A 14,719-nucleotide genomic window follows, 5' to 3' on the forward strand; every position below is an offset into this window, starting at 1 on the left:
GGCAAATCTGTAACAATAAATTTAAACTTATTGCATTTGTTTTCCCTGTAGTGTATTACCTCCCCTGTCCTGCTTATATTTATATTAATCAACAAAATTAAACATTAACACAATATTTAATATACAAAATATACAAAAAATCTCATATTCTGATAATATTTTTACTGATCCACTGTATTTTACTAAAAGGATGATGTTTCATTGGACTGATAATTATAGATTTAGGATTACAGACCAGTTGCTTCAGTAATATTGTTCAGAGTGTGCCCTGTTGGCCGCGTATGCATTCTAAAATTATCATTCAACAAGGGACAAAATTGTCACAAAACCAGGTTTTCATTGTGAAAAAAAAATCTGATAAAGGGAGAAAACTCAAACTGAACTTTTGAAATGACCAAAAAAAATTAACCCCCTTTGTAAGTTTTTTTTTTTTTTAAAATCTATTTTTAGTCGTGGCGACCTTGACATTGGAGATATTGACGTGATTCTTTCATGGGACACACCGTCCCATGATGGTGAACAAATGTGCCAAATGATTTTAAAATCTCACAATGAATGACATAGTTATGGCCAGGACAAGCTCATTTATGGCCATTTTTGACCTTTGAACTCAAAGTGTGACCTTGACCTTGGAGATATCGACGTAATTATTTCGCGCGACACACCGTCCAATGATGGTGAACAAATGTGCCAAATGGTTTTAAAATCTGACGATGAACGACATAGTTATGGCTCGGACAAGCTCATTTATGGCCATTTTTGACCTTTGAACTCAAAGTGTGACCTTGACCTTGGAGATATCGATGTAATTATTTCGCGCGACACACCGTCCAATGATGGTGAACAAATGTGCCAAATGATTTTAAAATCTGACAATGAACGACATAGTTATGGCCCGGACAAGCTTATTCCGCCAGCCCGCCAGCCAGCCAGCCCGCCAGCCAGCCAGCCAGCCCGCCCGCATTCGCCAATCTAATAACCAGTTTTTTCCTTCGGAAAACCTGGTTAAAAAACCATTTTACTATTTTGAGTCACCGTGACCTTGACCTTTGACCTAGTGACCTCAAAATCAATAGGGGTCATCTGCTAGTCATGATCAATAAATTGTCAATATTAACATTTTGACATATTTTCATCTGGACTGTTAATAAATTTGGGTTCTAGAGTTGCAGCAAGGTTCTAGAGTGGTAGCAATTTTGTATGCTCCGGGTATGGTTGCATATAGCAGTCGGACCATCTGTCAGTCAGTCTGTCCGTCTGGCATTCCGTTTTCATGAGAATTTTTACGCAACACTTTCATATATAGAGCTGATTTTTGGTATACATGTGAGTCTACTTACATGACGTACAGATAAAGTATGAAATTTGTTCTGGCCCATTGATTTTTGGCAAAGTTATTAGCCTTTAACTTAGTTATTTTCTCTATTATAACCGTTTTTCGAAGGGTTTTTACGAAACGCTTTCACATATTGAGCTGATATTTGGTATTTGAGTCTACCTACATGACTTACAGATGAAGTGTGAGTTTCTTACTGGTCAATTGATTTTTTGTGAAATTATGGGCCTTTGACTTAAATTTTTCTCTAACATAGCTAAAAAAGGTGCAGCTTCAAGGCACAGTGGGGGGCATTGTGATTCACAAATGCGGGTCTTGTTTTTAATGAGTTGACCTATTTACCTTGTTTATAAACACACATGAGCCAGACATGAACTTCTCCATGATATTGTCAAGATAAACATTCGGCTGACTTTCATTAAGACAGAATCATTAATGTGGCTAATTGAGTCGAATAAAGTACGTTTTTGTTTTAGGATTTATATTGTTACCTAGTTTTGGTGACTTAGTTTATTGTCAAGATAAACATTCACAGCTTGTATGAGACAACTCTAGTATTCATCTTGTTTGACAAATATTGAGTAAATGCACACAATGGCCGTTTTAACTATATATTTGGACATAAATATATTGAGGTACACTGTACCTCTAATGTAACGCAGATAATGGGGCCCAAGCCACAGCACTGGTGTTAAAAATGGATCCTCCTAAGTTCTGAGCTTATTTATTAATTGCTCTCAATAATTCAAAAGATAGATAGTGCATACATAGTAACAGCATGAGAGCTTGAAACACCAATAAACACGTGTTATTGTTCACACCTTTATTTGCATCAAACATTAGATTATCACACTTTTACTGTCAAATGCCCCAGAAATGATAAGTTTCTTATCGATTATAATGAGCAATCATGCAGTCAACACAACATCCCAGCAAAATTTGAATTTCACGAAAATGCTTGAGACTGAAATGTAAGGTTGAAGAAAAAACTGGTGCCCAAGATCCACCTACATTATATTTGATTCCCCATTATAACAAGGCGCGTTATATTGGATTTACAGTGTATATTAGCTAAATATACATGTTGCCGAGGTTTGAGTTTATAACGCAACCTGGGTTTTACGTTCCAAGCTTTTAATACTATAAAGTATAAATGATGTAAATGATGGCCTGAAACATGAATAAAAATCATGTTATAATAAACAAATGACAATTATATTTTTTTTTTTTAAATAATTCATTGTAATACATAATAATATGCAACACAATACAATTACAATTCAAGACATTACAATTATATATAATAATATGCAATACAATGTAATTCAAGAAAATACAATTATATAAACATAGAATAATGCACTCACCAGTGACCTCAAGACTTATTGTAGAAAGTGGCAATTGCAAAAAGCCTACTACCTCTTACAAGGTTTTACAAACAAGTGACCACATGTTGAGTTATGATTTAAAATTATATAGATGACTATGAAATCATCTCACAATAAAAGCATGCACTGTTAGTAATTAAACTCACTCATACATCACAAAGTATCTCTCACACTGAACTTCTCTCAGTCTTGATTGGGTTAGTATTGTTAAAAAGATTTGTGTCAGAGTGAATACCCTGTTACATACACATTTAAGAAACAGTTTATACAAAAATCCTGTTTGTACTGTCATTTTCAGCTGTCTTATTACTTTATTATTCGAAATTTGCAGTCAGAAATCAATGAAAAATTTTGAGATAAATTGAAGGACACTCTAATCAGTCATGTATCCAACTTTTTAATTAAGTTCTCAGGGAAATTTCCAGTCTCATTGAAAAACTGTAGGATGACAATCATGTTAATCTTGACAATATAAATGAATTGTTTAAATCTGGTACTAATGGGTTCAAAAACATTATCACCACATCACGTCTTTGGTAATTGTTGTTAACTCACGTAAGTGCTTTAGGGCAACCATGACCTTCTTGTTTTTTAAAACAGTTTGTGAAATAGGATTATTTCAGTTGAATGCAGTTTAAAGTGATTTTATGGGCATCTAACAGTTTATAGGTGTCTATCGCAACCGTTGTTTATGTTTGGTGTTTTCACTTCATATTCACTTATATTTGTTAATGCAGCATCAACATACTAAAACGATATCCCGGAAAGAGAAAAATAATGCATTTGAATATCAACCGTACTTTCGTTTGACAACTGATCATGCATGTACGATGTGAACCTAAATTTAGTTTTAGTGCAGATTCATTCATACGACACAAAGACACAATTTTGTTTTACGGATCATTTCGGCTTAGAGGACTGGGTGAGTCATGTAAAATATCGAATATAAAATATATTTTTAGAAACAACTGGTAGCAAGATGAGTTGCAGATAATTGGTCAGTAACCACATTTTAACTCACTCTTTTGACCTGTTGATTCTTTTCAGCTCAATCAACAGTGAATAATGCCAATAATATCACTTTTACTGCTTCCAGTACCATATTCAGGTATTTAGTTGAGTGTATAAACAGCCAGAGTTGTTGTTACAAAATCATGTAATGTTTTCTGATGGCAATTGAACAGCTTTCCCCCCGCCTTCAATGTTATTTAGCAGGACTAAACACAGAGGCAATCACAAATACTAAACAAACTTGTTATAAGAGAACTTGCATATAATTTGATTCTTGAATTGCATACAGTTCAACTTGTTTGCTGAAGACAGTAAAAGGAAGTCGTCAATTAAGTGACCATTTTTAAGATGGTTGGTCAGCTGATAATATCATTCTCAGGCAAAGAAACAAAAACCAAGGCTCAGAAAAATTAACTTGTGCACAAACATAGTTTTCATTTGAACAACTCAAAACTAAACACAATTTCTCTTAAATAAGTATAATTTTTTATAACATGTCTATTTCAAACCACATAGAATCATTATCACTTTTTCAAGAATAACAGTGTCATACCCTTGACTCGCTTATTTTCGTAAGGTACTTGCCTTAAGCTCAACATAAATCCATATTTTTTCAATAAATCCGATTGCATATAAAATTTATGTGAACGATAAAAAGCTTAGTTAAAAAATACTAAACAAATAATATTTTAAAATCCATATTTAATTATGTTATTACTATATACCTTAACGTTGTAATGTTATAATTAGAGATCATTATATTTTTAGTACCGTGTCACAGTCTGAACTTGGTCACATTAGGGGAAAAGTTGTGTGGCGGCCCGGTTAGCTCAGTCGGGAGAGCACTCACCCTGTGAGCGAGGTGTCCCGGTTTCGATTCCCGGACTGGCCGCACAATTTTTCACCCTGTGTTATTTGGCGCCCAACGGGGGACCGTGACGTTACCTGGGTATACTCCTACGGAGACCCATGGTTAATTATATATCACCCCGAATCCCTGTATTCGAGGACGAAAACATATTCAAGTGGGGGTGTATGTCATGGTCTGAACTTGGTCACGTTAGGGGAGTAGTTGTGTGGTGGCCCGGTAAGCTCAGTCAGGAAAGCACTCGCCCTGTTAGCGAGTTGCTCTGGGTTCGAGTACCAGACTGGCCATACAATTTTCTCACCCTGTGACATTTTGCGCCAAACGGGGGTCGTGACGTTACCTGCGTATACTCCTACGGAGACCCATGGTTAATTATATATTGCCCCGAATCCCTGTATTCGAGGACGAATACATATTCAAGTGGGGTGTATGTCACGGTCTTAACATTGTAAAGTTAGGGGAGAAGTTGTGTGGCAGCCCGGTTAGCTCAGTCGAGAGAGCACTCGTCCTGTTAACTAGGTGTCCTGAGTGCGAGTCCCGGACGGGCCGTACAATTTTCTCACAGTGACAACCGGTAATAACAAATTGTTACATACACTGATATCATTTATTGTGGACATTTCCCCTAATTTTCCCATAAATACAAATCTTCTTAGGACCCTATCTTTTTTTCTCTCAGTGGGAAACACATAATTAAATCACACACAGTTACAGTAATCAGATAAATTTAACGGCACAAGAAACCTTTTGATGTCAGAGTTGAGGGACAAAAATGCCGATCGAGTTCATTGTTTACTTTGTGCAAATTGAAATGACTTCTGGTGACTGATTGCTTATGCCAGGTGACTGCTATACGCTATACAATTTGACTTTCATACTTTAATGTTACAGACTGGAGTGGTCAGCATGGGTGGTATCAACAAGGAGGTCCACCTCCACACATGCAAGGAAGTGGCTTCCCACCAGGACAGTCACAAAAAGGTAACCCTACTCAAAATTGTTGAATCTCAGAATCATTAAATTTAGAAATATATTTTAACATTGATCCTTTTCCATACAGACTGGAGCGGTCAGCATGGATGGTATCAACAAGAACCTCCACCTCCACACATGCAAGGAAGTGGCTTTCCACCAGGACAGTCCCAAAGAGGTAAAGCCAAATTAACAGTAATTCTTTTTAAATCTCTTTACATTTCTTGAGAAATCAGTCGTCACACTTAAAAAAATGTTCAATGGGTGACCCTATACTCAATGCCAAGCAAAAAAGGGCCATGATGTGAGTCCCTAAGGAACACAACTATTATAAGAAGGTGGAGTTAAGAAGAATAAAAATACTACATCAAACATAAATATTTAATTGCCAGGAACATTTAAAGGACAAACTATGATAATTGAAACGATTTCCAACACAGAACATATTAATGGGGAACAACTCTACTGGAACAACCAAGTAAGCAAGTTGTTGGTTGTCTCTTCTGAAAAAGAGGCTGTCAAAGGTTACCAGTAATAGGTCACTTGTGAATTATTTATAAATCAAATTGAGGTATTCATCATCATCATCATAATTATTATAATCATCATAATCATCATCATAATCATCATCATCATCATCAAAGCTAGATGTGGTAAAAGAGAAGCTGATTGTGTGAAATTTGTGTGCTATCAATTTTTAAAACTCTGAGACTTGCCGTTGCAGAGGAGATTTGTTTTAAATTTTAAGATATGTTTGCTTGATCACTTACTTGTGCTGCACACAATAATAATTTAGACAACTGAAAAAAGGATCACAAGGGGGTCATTTTTGTGAATGTTTCGGAAATTCTGCCAAGCATTTTAAGAGGATGTTGCCCAAAGCTAAATTTTGACGACACATGACACAAGACATCCAACACCCAACTACCCAAAGTTATATTTTAGTTTTATGTAAATTTGATTTGGATATAATATCCTCATTATTTAACATTTAACATAACAATAATAGATATTCATTAAACATTTTTCAAGTCAGGGTATCTATATTTAGGAGAGACAGAGTTGCAACATACTAATCTCAGTAAGGAAGAGAAAGGTCTGCATACAGATGGCAATCAATTTGAGCAACACGATCCAATAGCACCACCACAATCAGGTAAACTCCATAAACATTATCCAACAGGCAGTACTTTCTTAGGCTCTAATAGGCTAAGAATGCTATTGATAATCGAGGAATTATGTGTTTTATGATGAAATTTGAAAATTATTTACTGCTAATTGTTGATTTTTATTGTTATAAGCAATTGTCTGGAGTTCCTGTGCATAGGAATTATACCACATGGGCGAAAGTATGTTGTATGATATATGTGCATGTATGTTTCATGATTATATGATAATTTGATATTAATCAATGTAAAATTACTTGAATTTGTTGTGTACACTTGATGACAAATGCGTGGTCAGAAATGTTTACACTGCCAATTTCGAAACAAAATCAAACCGAATAAACATCAATATCTAGCTATTCAGGTGAAACACCAGTGAACTACCCCATTTCGACAGTTTCATACACACTATCTGGAAGAAGTCCATCCCGTACGAAATTTTGGGGCGGAAATGAGCCGGAAATGAGGCGGAATTGGGACGGAAACTATTGTTTCCGGGCAGACTAGAGGTGGAGATTGATTTCCGCCCCAAAAAGACCATGTCTCTTGATTTTTTTCCAGGCGGACCTCATTAGCAATTCCGGGCGGAAATAAGACTCGGGCGAAATTTCATACTAAAACATTTGTCTGGGGCGGATTTTCTGACTAAGAAAATTAACTCGGGCGGAATTTCTTACTTATACATTTCTCTGGGGTAAAATGTTGGACTTAGTAAAGTATTGATATTAAAAGAATTTCAAAATGGGACTTTAAGATAATTAATAAACAGAGTTTTGATTTCAGTTTCTAAATGGTTATTGTAGGAAACATTTGCTATACACAAGGGAAACAACATTTATATTCAATTCATACAATAGTTAACCCATGCTAAAAAGGCTGAAATGAGCTTAAAATGACACAAATTTAAGGCTGGAATGACTAAAAAAATAGGACTAATCCACAAATTCAGCAGCAAGTTTTCACTCCTAAACAATTGGAGGAAAATAATTAACTTAGATATACTGTTCTGGATGAAATTTATATATATTTTGGCTCAGGCTTATTTTTATAAGACCTTATAATTAAATCACTTTGTTATGATAATTTACCTTACAACATTTAAAGTACATGTAAATCTACTATGTATTTAAACTATCTTTGAATTAAGGGTCTTAGAGTAAATTTGATTAAGAGATGTATGATGAAAGTTGAAAATTGTTGTGAAATGCAGTAAATTTATCCCTGTTTATCAGTAGTGTTTTGTTTTATGATGTCAATTTGGTGGCTGTAATCTTTGTATTCCCCCAGTTGTAAACAAAAAATGCATGGGTAATATGATCCTACAGCCTCTGGCAGGACAGACACTGGTTCACTGTGTGAATCAGAATTTTGAAAATAAGAGCGGGGGTGTTTGCAAGAACTGTTACTCTGGCTTGAAAATTTGAAATGCAGTTTCAAAGCAATGATTGGGCTTTTTTTAACTTGAAGTTTTAATAATATGAGGAATTAATCTTACTTTGATGAACATTCTGAAATAATTAAGTAAAATGTGGAAGTCAACATTCAGTGTGTAAAAAAGGCTGAAAAGAAAGAGCGATTCAGTGAGTTATGATGGATATTTTTAAAAATGCTCTGAACTACTAATAAAACAGGTTTGTTTCTATATTTACTTTGTTTTCTTATAATGCTGTGTTTATTATAGTTTTATTGTTTAACAGTAATATCTGTTTTGCGGGTGGCTTTAACCTATAACTTTTAAAATGAATGCTCAAGTTAGTAATCTTTGCAGTTAATTTCTAATTATATAAAAACATAATGCAGTCAAAGGTGTCTATATCTTCTTGAATGTTTTATGCCATATCGAGATTTTTGTCATTTGTGAAATAGAATCGAAGTGTTTTAGCTCCATCAGAGGTCCAGATAAAGTTTTTTGTATTCCTTAAATTTAATTAGTGAATGTTTTAGTTAACCAACAAGCATAATTGTTGATTTTTAAGTATTTAAGTATGTTAAGTATTTAGTTTTAAGCCACTACAGTCAATGTAATGCATTTATTAAAGCAGTGAATGAGTTAATTGTTCGATCAATGAAGTATGTTGTGTCATCTGCAAAAAAGGTTTGTTTTATGACTGACTGTATCTGGATAAAGTTTGAAAGGTGCATGTTGTTTTGTGATTTTTAAAAAGTTTTTTTTTTAACTTTTGTGACCTTTTAATGTCCATCAACTCATTAGCAGCTTAAGGAGCTATGTATATACCGGAGTAGTTCATAATACCCCCCCCCCCCTTGAAATCATTCACTTATTCTCCTGTCTTTCCGCCCGGAAATTTCCATCCCAGTCTAATTTCCGCCCGGAAATCTTTTCCACCTCATTAGCATATTTCGCCCCAAATTCCGCGCCATTTCCCCCTGGAAAACATTCTTTCTTGTAACCACTTTATTCCGGGCAAAATCAACAATTTTCCAGGCGGAACGGTCAATAAAATTCCGTCTCAATTCTGGGCGGAACATTTCGTTCAGGCATATCTTAATAGTGGTCACATAATTTGATGTTGATACAGATATCAAATCTTTAAAAACTTACATTGACTCGCTTCATTAAATTAATGCTCCACATTAGGTGCACAATTTCTTCTCTCAATATGTTTGAAAATAAATTGTTAACATTTTCATCTGTTCTCTGGGGTATAACCTACCAGAAAAATCAATGGACCGGAACAAAACTGTACTTGACCTGTTGGTCAAACAGGTAAATATCTGAAAGAGTTTAGGAAAAAACTCCAAAACAGAATGCCAGATGGAGGGACATACAGAGGGACAGGCAATTCCACTGCTTTATGCCCTTCTACTCGGGGCATTAAAATAACAATATTGGATGGATATCTGAGCACAACGTGCTAATGGTGAGCTTTTGTGATCGCCTTTTGTCTGTCGTCAACATTTTGCATTGTGAACACTCTAGAGGCCACTTTTATTGTCCGATCTTCATGAAACTTGGTCAGAACATTTGTCCCATTGATACCTCGACTGAGTTCAAAACTGGGTCATGCTGGGTCAAAAACAAGGTCACTAGGTCAAACAAGAGGCCCATGAGGGCCTGAATCGCTCTACAGCTATACACACTGTGCAAGTTTGGAAAGAATAAGATGAAAACTGTGTACTTAATCGCGCAAACAAGGAGAATTTTTTCAAATTCAAGGGGAGATTATTGTGTACTTATTTCTCCGATACTTGTCATATCCAATAGGGTTCAAGTCCTCATTGATATAAAGATACTGTACAAATATGAAATAATTGGATGAAAACAGTGGAAATAATTGCGTAAACAAGCGGGATTTCAAATTTTTCTCATATTCAAGGGAAGTCATTATGGACTTATTGCTTCGACATTGCTCTTTTTAAACAAGGGCTGTTTGTAAAACATGCATGCCCCCATATTGGCTGTCAGTTGTAGCGGAAGCCATTGTGTGAATACGTTTTTTGTCACTGTGACCTTGACCTTTGACTTAGTGACCTGAAAATCAACAGGGGTCATCTGCCAGTCATGATGAAATTGTTCCAATTTAGCTGGATGTAAGAGTCCACTAGGCATAAATGGGTTAAAGTTTTAGGAAAGAAAAATACAAGTATATTTGACCTTTGACCTTAAAGGATGACCCTGACCTTGACTTTTCACCACTCAAAATGTGCAGCTTAGTGAGATACACATGCATGCCAAATATGAAGTTGCTATCTTCAATATTATGAAAGTTATCAAACTCTAACCAAGGAACTTTAACCAAGGTAAAAGTTTTTGGACACACACATACAATGAATGAAATATGGGCTGTCAGTTGTTGTGGCAGCCATTGTGTGAATACCTTTTTTGTCACTGTGACCTTGACCTTTGACCTAGTGACCTGAAAATCAATAGGGGTCATCTGCCAGTCATGATCAATTTACCTATGAAGTTTCATGATCCTAGGCCTAATTATTCTTGAGTTATCATCAGGAAACCATTTTACTGTTTCGAGTCACTGTAACCTTGACCTTTGACCTAGTGACCTGAAAATTAATTGGAGTCATCTACCAGTCATGATCAATGTACCTATGAAGTTGCATGATCCTAGGCGTAAGCATTCTTGAGTTATCATCTGGAAACCATTTTACTGTTTCGAGTCACTGTGACCTTGAACTTTGACCTAGTGACCTGAAAATCAATTGGGATCATCTGCCAGCCATGATCAATGTACCTATGAAGTTTCATGATCCTAGGCGTAAGCATTCTTAAGTTATCATACGGAAACCATTTGACTGTTTTGAGTCACTGTGACCTTTACCTTTGACCTAGTGACCTGAAAATCAATAGGGGTCATCTGCCAGTCATGATCAATGTTCCTTTGAAGTTCCATGATCCTAGGCGTAAGCATTCTTGAGTTATCATCCAAAAACCATATTACTGTTTCGAGTCACTGTGACCTTGAACTTTGACCTAGTGACTTGAAAATCAATAGGGGTCATCTGCCAGTCATGATCAATGTACCTATGAAGTTTCATGATCCTAGGCTTAAGCATTCTTGAGTTATCATCCGGAAACCGTTTTACTGTTTCGAGTCAATGTGACCTTGACCTTTGACCTAGTGACCTGAAAATCAATAGGGGTCATCTGCCAGTCATGATCAATGTACCTATGAAGTTTAATGATCCTAGGCCTAAGCGTTCTTGAGTTATCATCCGGAAACCATCTGGTGCACGGACGGACAAACAATCTGGTGGACGGACGGACGGACCGACATGTGCGAAACAATATACCTCCTCTTCTTCGAAGGGGGGCATAAAAAGGATTTGAGTCCTTATTGATACAAAGACACTGTGTAAGTTTGCCAAGAATTGGATGAAAATTATGAAAATTAAACTGTGGCGTAAAGAAGCGGGATTTCAAAATATTCTCATATTCAAGGGGAAGTCATTCTGGACTTATTGCTTCGATATTGCTTTTTTAAAAAAAGGGTTTGAGTCCTCATTGATACACAGACACTGTGCAAGTTTGCCAAGAATTGGATGCAAATTATGGACTTGATCACATAAAAACCTGAATTTTCATTTTTTTTTCTCAAATTCAAGGGGAGATATTGCTCATTTTCAATAGGATTTGACTCATCATTCAGATAATGACACTGTGCAAGTTGGGAAATGATTGGATAAAAACTGTGGACTTTATTGCATAAAAAAGCCTTATTTCACAATTTTCTCAAATTCAAGGGGAGATAATTCTGGACTTTTTACTCTGATGTAACCCTTTTTCAATAGGGTTCGAAACCTCATTAATATAAAGACACTGAACAAGTTTGAAAAGAATCGGATGAAAACTGTGGACTTTATCGCGTAAACAAGAAAAAGTCTAACGCACGCACGCACGGACGGACGACGGAAACCACGCCATGACATGAGCTCTTCAGGCCTTCAGCCAGCAGAGCTAAAAACAAGAAAAACCTTGTGAACACTGTAAAGTCACATTTGATGCCCAATCATCATGTAACTTTGTCAAAATGTTTGTCTAAATGATATGTTGGTTGAGTTGAAAAATGGTTTGGTCCATTGAAAAACATGGCCGCCAGGGGGGGGGGGGGGGGGCATTATTCCTAATATGGCTATAGAGAAACCTTGTGAACACTCTAGAAGTCACAATTTTTGCCCAATCATCATGAAACTTAGTCAAAACATTGGTTTTATTGATATCTCAGACGAGTTTGAATATGGTCCAGATCGGTGAAAAAACATGGCCGCCAGAGGGCGGGGCAGTTTTTTCTATATACATATAGTGAAAAATGTGAACACTCTAGAAGTCATATTTTTGGTCCAATCTTCATGAAATTTGGTCAGAACAGGTGTTTTCTGAATATGACGGTTTAGTTCGAAAATGGTTCGGATCGGTAAAAAAAACATGGCCACAAGAGGGGGGGGGGTCATTTTCCTTATATTTATATAGTAAAAAAAAACTTGTGAACTCTCTAGAAGTCACATTTTTTGCCTAATCATAATAATTTTTTTTTCTAAACATCGATTTTATAGATATCTTGGACGAGTTCGAAAATGGTCATGATGGGTGGGAAAACATGGCCGCCAGGGGTTTGGGGAAGTTTTCACTATACTTACATAGTGAAAACATATGAACAGTCTGGAAGACACATTTTTTCCCCAATCTTCATAAAATTCGGTCAGAACATTTGTTTCCTGGATACGAAAGTTGAGTTCGAAAATGGTTTGGATTGGTAAAAAAACATGACCGCCAGGGAGGAGGGGGGGGGAGGGTCTTTTTCCCTATATTTATATAGTAAAAAAGCTTGTGAACACTCTAAGTTCATGATTTTCTGGCAGTTTTGTCTGAGCTTTCCTTTTCCTTCTTGCTGGTTTACCTCTTCCAGACATTGAGCGATGCTTTTGTTATATAACTAAGAAATATATATGCAGATTAATGTAGATTTTGTAATTTCGATTTTTTCATTAGGTTTAAGCCTTGGAATCTAATGCCAGAAAGGAAGTGATCTCAAAACTTTCTATTAATAGAATGGCCAGCAACTCTTACTCTTACTACTAATTTGAGAGAACTCTTTATTAATCAACATACTAGTATGCTAAAGATACTCTCCCTTGAAGGTTCCACATTTCTGCAAAAATAAACTGGGTTTTATTGTTAAATACAATAACCCACATTATCAAATATTTGTGTTTTAAAACGGATGTATTGATTTTTTTTATTGGAAATATAATTGCAAGGTGAGTCTGAAAAAAGTTCATGTTTGTTTATAAACAAGGCTCTCAGGGGGGTTGTAGTTCTTAGCTCACCAGAGCACAACGTGCTCATGGTGAGCTTATGTGATCGCCTTTTGTCCGTCGTCCGTCGTTCGTTGTGCGTCTTCCGTCGTCATCATTTTGCCTTGTGAACACTCCAGAGGCCACATTTATTGTCTGATCTTCATTAAACTTGGTCAAAACATTTGTCCCATTGATACTTCGACTGAGTTAGAAACTGGGTCATGCTGGGTAAAAGCTAGGTCACTTGGTAAAAAAAAAGAAAAACCTTGTGAAAACTGTAGAAGTCACATTTGATGCCCAATCTTCATGTAACTTTGTCAAAATGTTTGTCTAAATGATATGTTGGTTGAGTTCAAAAATGGTTTGGTCCATTGAAAAACATGGCCGCCAGGGGGCGGGGCAGTATTCCTTATATGGCTACAGAGAAACCATGTGGACACTCTAGAAGTCACAATTATTGCCCAAGCATCATGAAACTTGGTCAAAACATTGGTTCCATTGATATCTCGAGCGAGTTCGAAAATGGCCCAGATCGGTGAAAAAACATGGCCGCCAGGGGGCGGGGCAGTTTTCTCTATATGTATAAAGTGAAAACATGTGAACACTCTAGAAGTCACATTTTTGGTCCAATCTTCATGAAATTTGGTCAGAACATGTATTTTCTGGATATGACAGTTGTGTTCGAAAATCGTTCGGATCGGTAAAAAACATGGCCGCCAGAGAAGGGGGGTCATTTTCCTTATATTCATATAGTAAAAAAAGCTTTTGAACACTCTAGAAGTCACATTATTTGCCTAATCATCATACTTTTTTTTTCTACACATCGATTTTATAGATATATCGGACGAGTTCGAAAATGGTCATGATGGGTGGAAAAACATGGCCGCCAGGGGGTGGGACAGTTTTCTCTATACGTATATAGTGCAAACAGTCTATAAGACACATTTTTGCCCAATCTTCATGAAATTTGGTCAGAACATTGGTTTTATTATGTCATTATTATGTAACATTAACTGTATTATGTATTTTTTCATAACACAGAATTTTCATAATTAACATAACTGTTTTAGTCATTAGCACTAATGATAAGCCTATCAACTAAGAGATAGCTAACAGAAAGACAACATGTACATAATTTGCAGTATTTATCTCCCTTGTTAAATCTTGTTCAGTAATCTATTTTTAGTTCTGCTCTGGAATTTGG

General features: G+C 36.0%; 1 protein-coding gene across 13 annotated transcripts in view; it reads left to right on the forward strand.

The window, feature by feature from the left end:
- The window catches only part of LOC127868354 (GTPase IMAP family member 8-like), an 86,659-nt gene that overhangs the window by 38,862 nt on the left and 33,078 nt on the right, over positions 1–14,719 (forward strand). For 9 of the 13 annotated variants that reach the window (XM_052410096.1, XM_052410061.1, XM_052410088.1 and 6 more), the window contains 3 exons: positions 5,495–5,584; positions 5,664–5,753; positions 6,627–6,731. In XM_052410096.1, coding sequence (XP_052266056.1) covers positions 5,495–5,584; positions 5,664–5,753; positions 6,627–6,731 — 285 coding nt within the window. The remainder of the gene's footprint in view (positions 1–5,494; positions 5,585–5,663; positions 5,754–6,626; positions 6,732–14,719) is intronic. The other 4 variants (XM_052410070.1, XM_052410131.1, XM_052410113.1 and 1 more) reach the window with 2 other exon arrangements.

The sequence above is a fragment of the Dreissena polymorpha genome, chromosome 1, assembly GCF_020536995.1.
Source record: "Dreissena polymorpha isolate Duluth1 chromosome 1, UMN_Dpol_1.0, whole genome shotgun sequence".
NCBI classification, from domain to species: Eukaryota; Metazoa; Mollusca; class Bivalvia; order Myida; family Dreissenidae; genus Dreissena; species Dreissena polymorpha.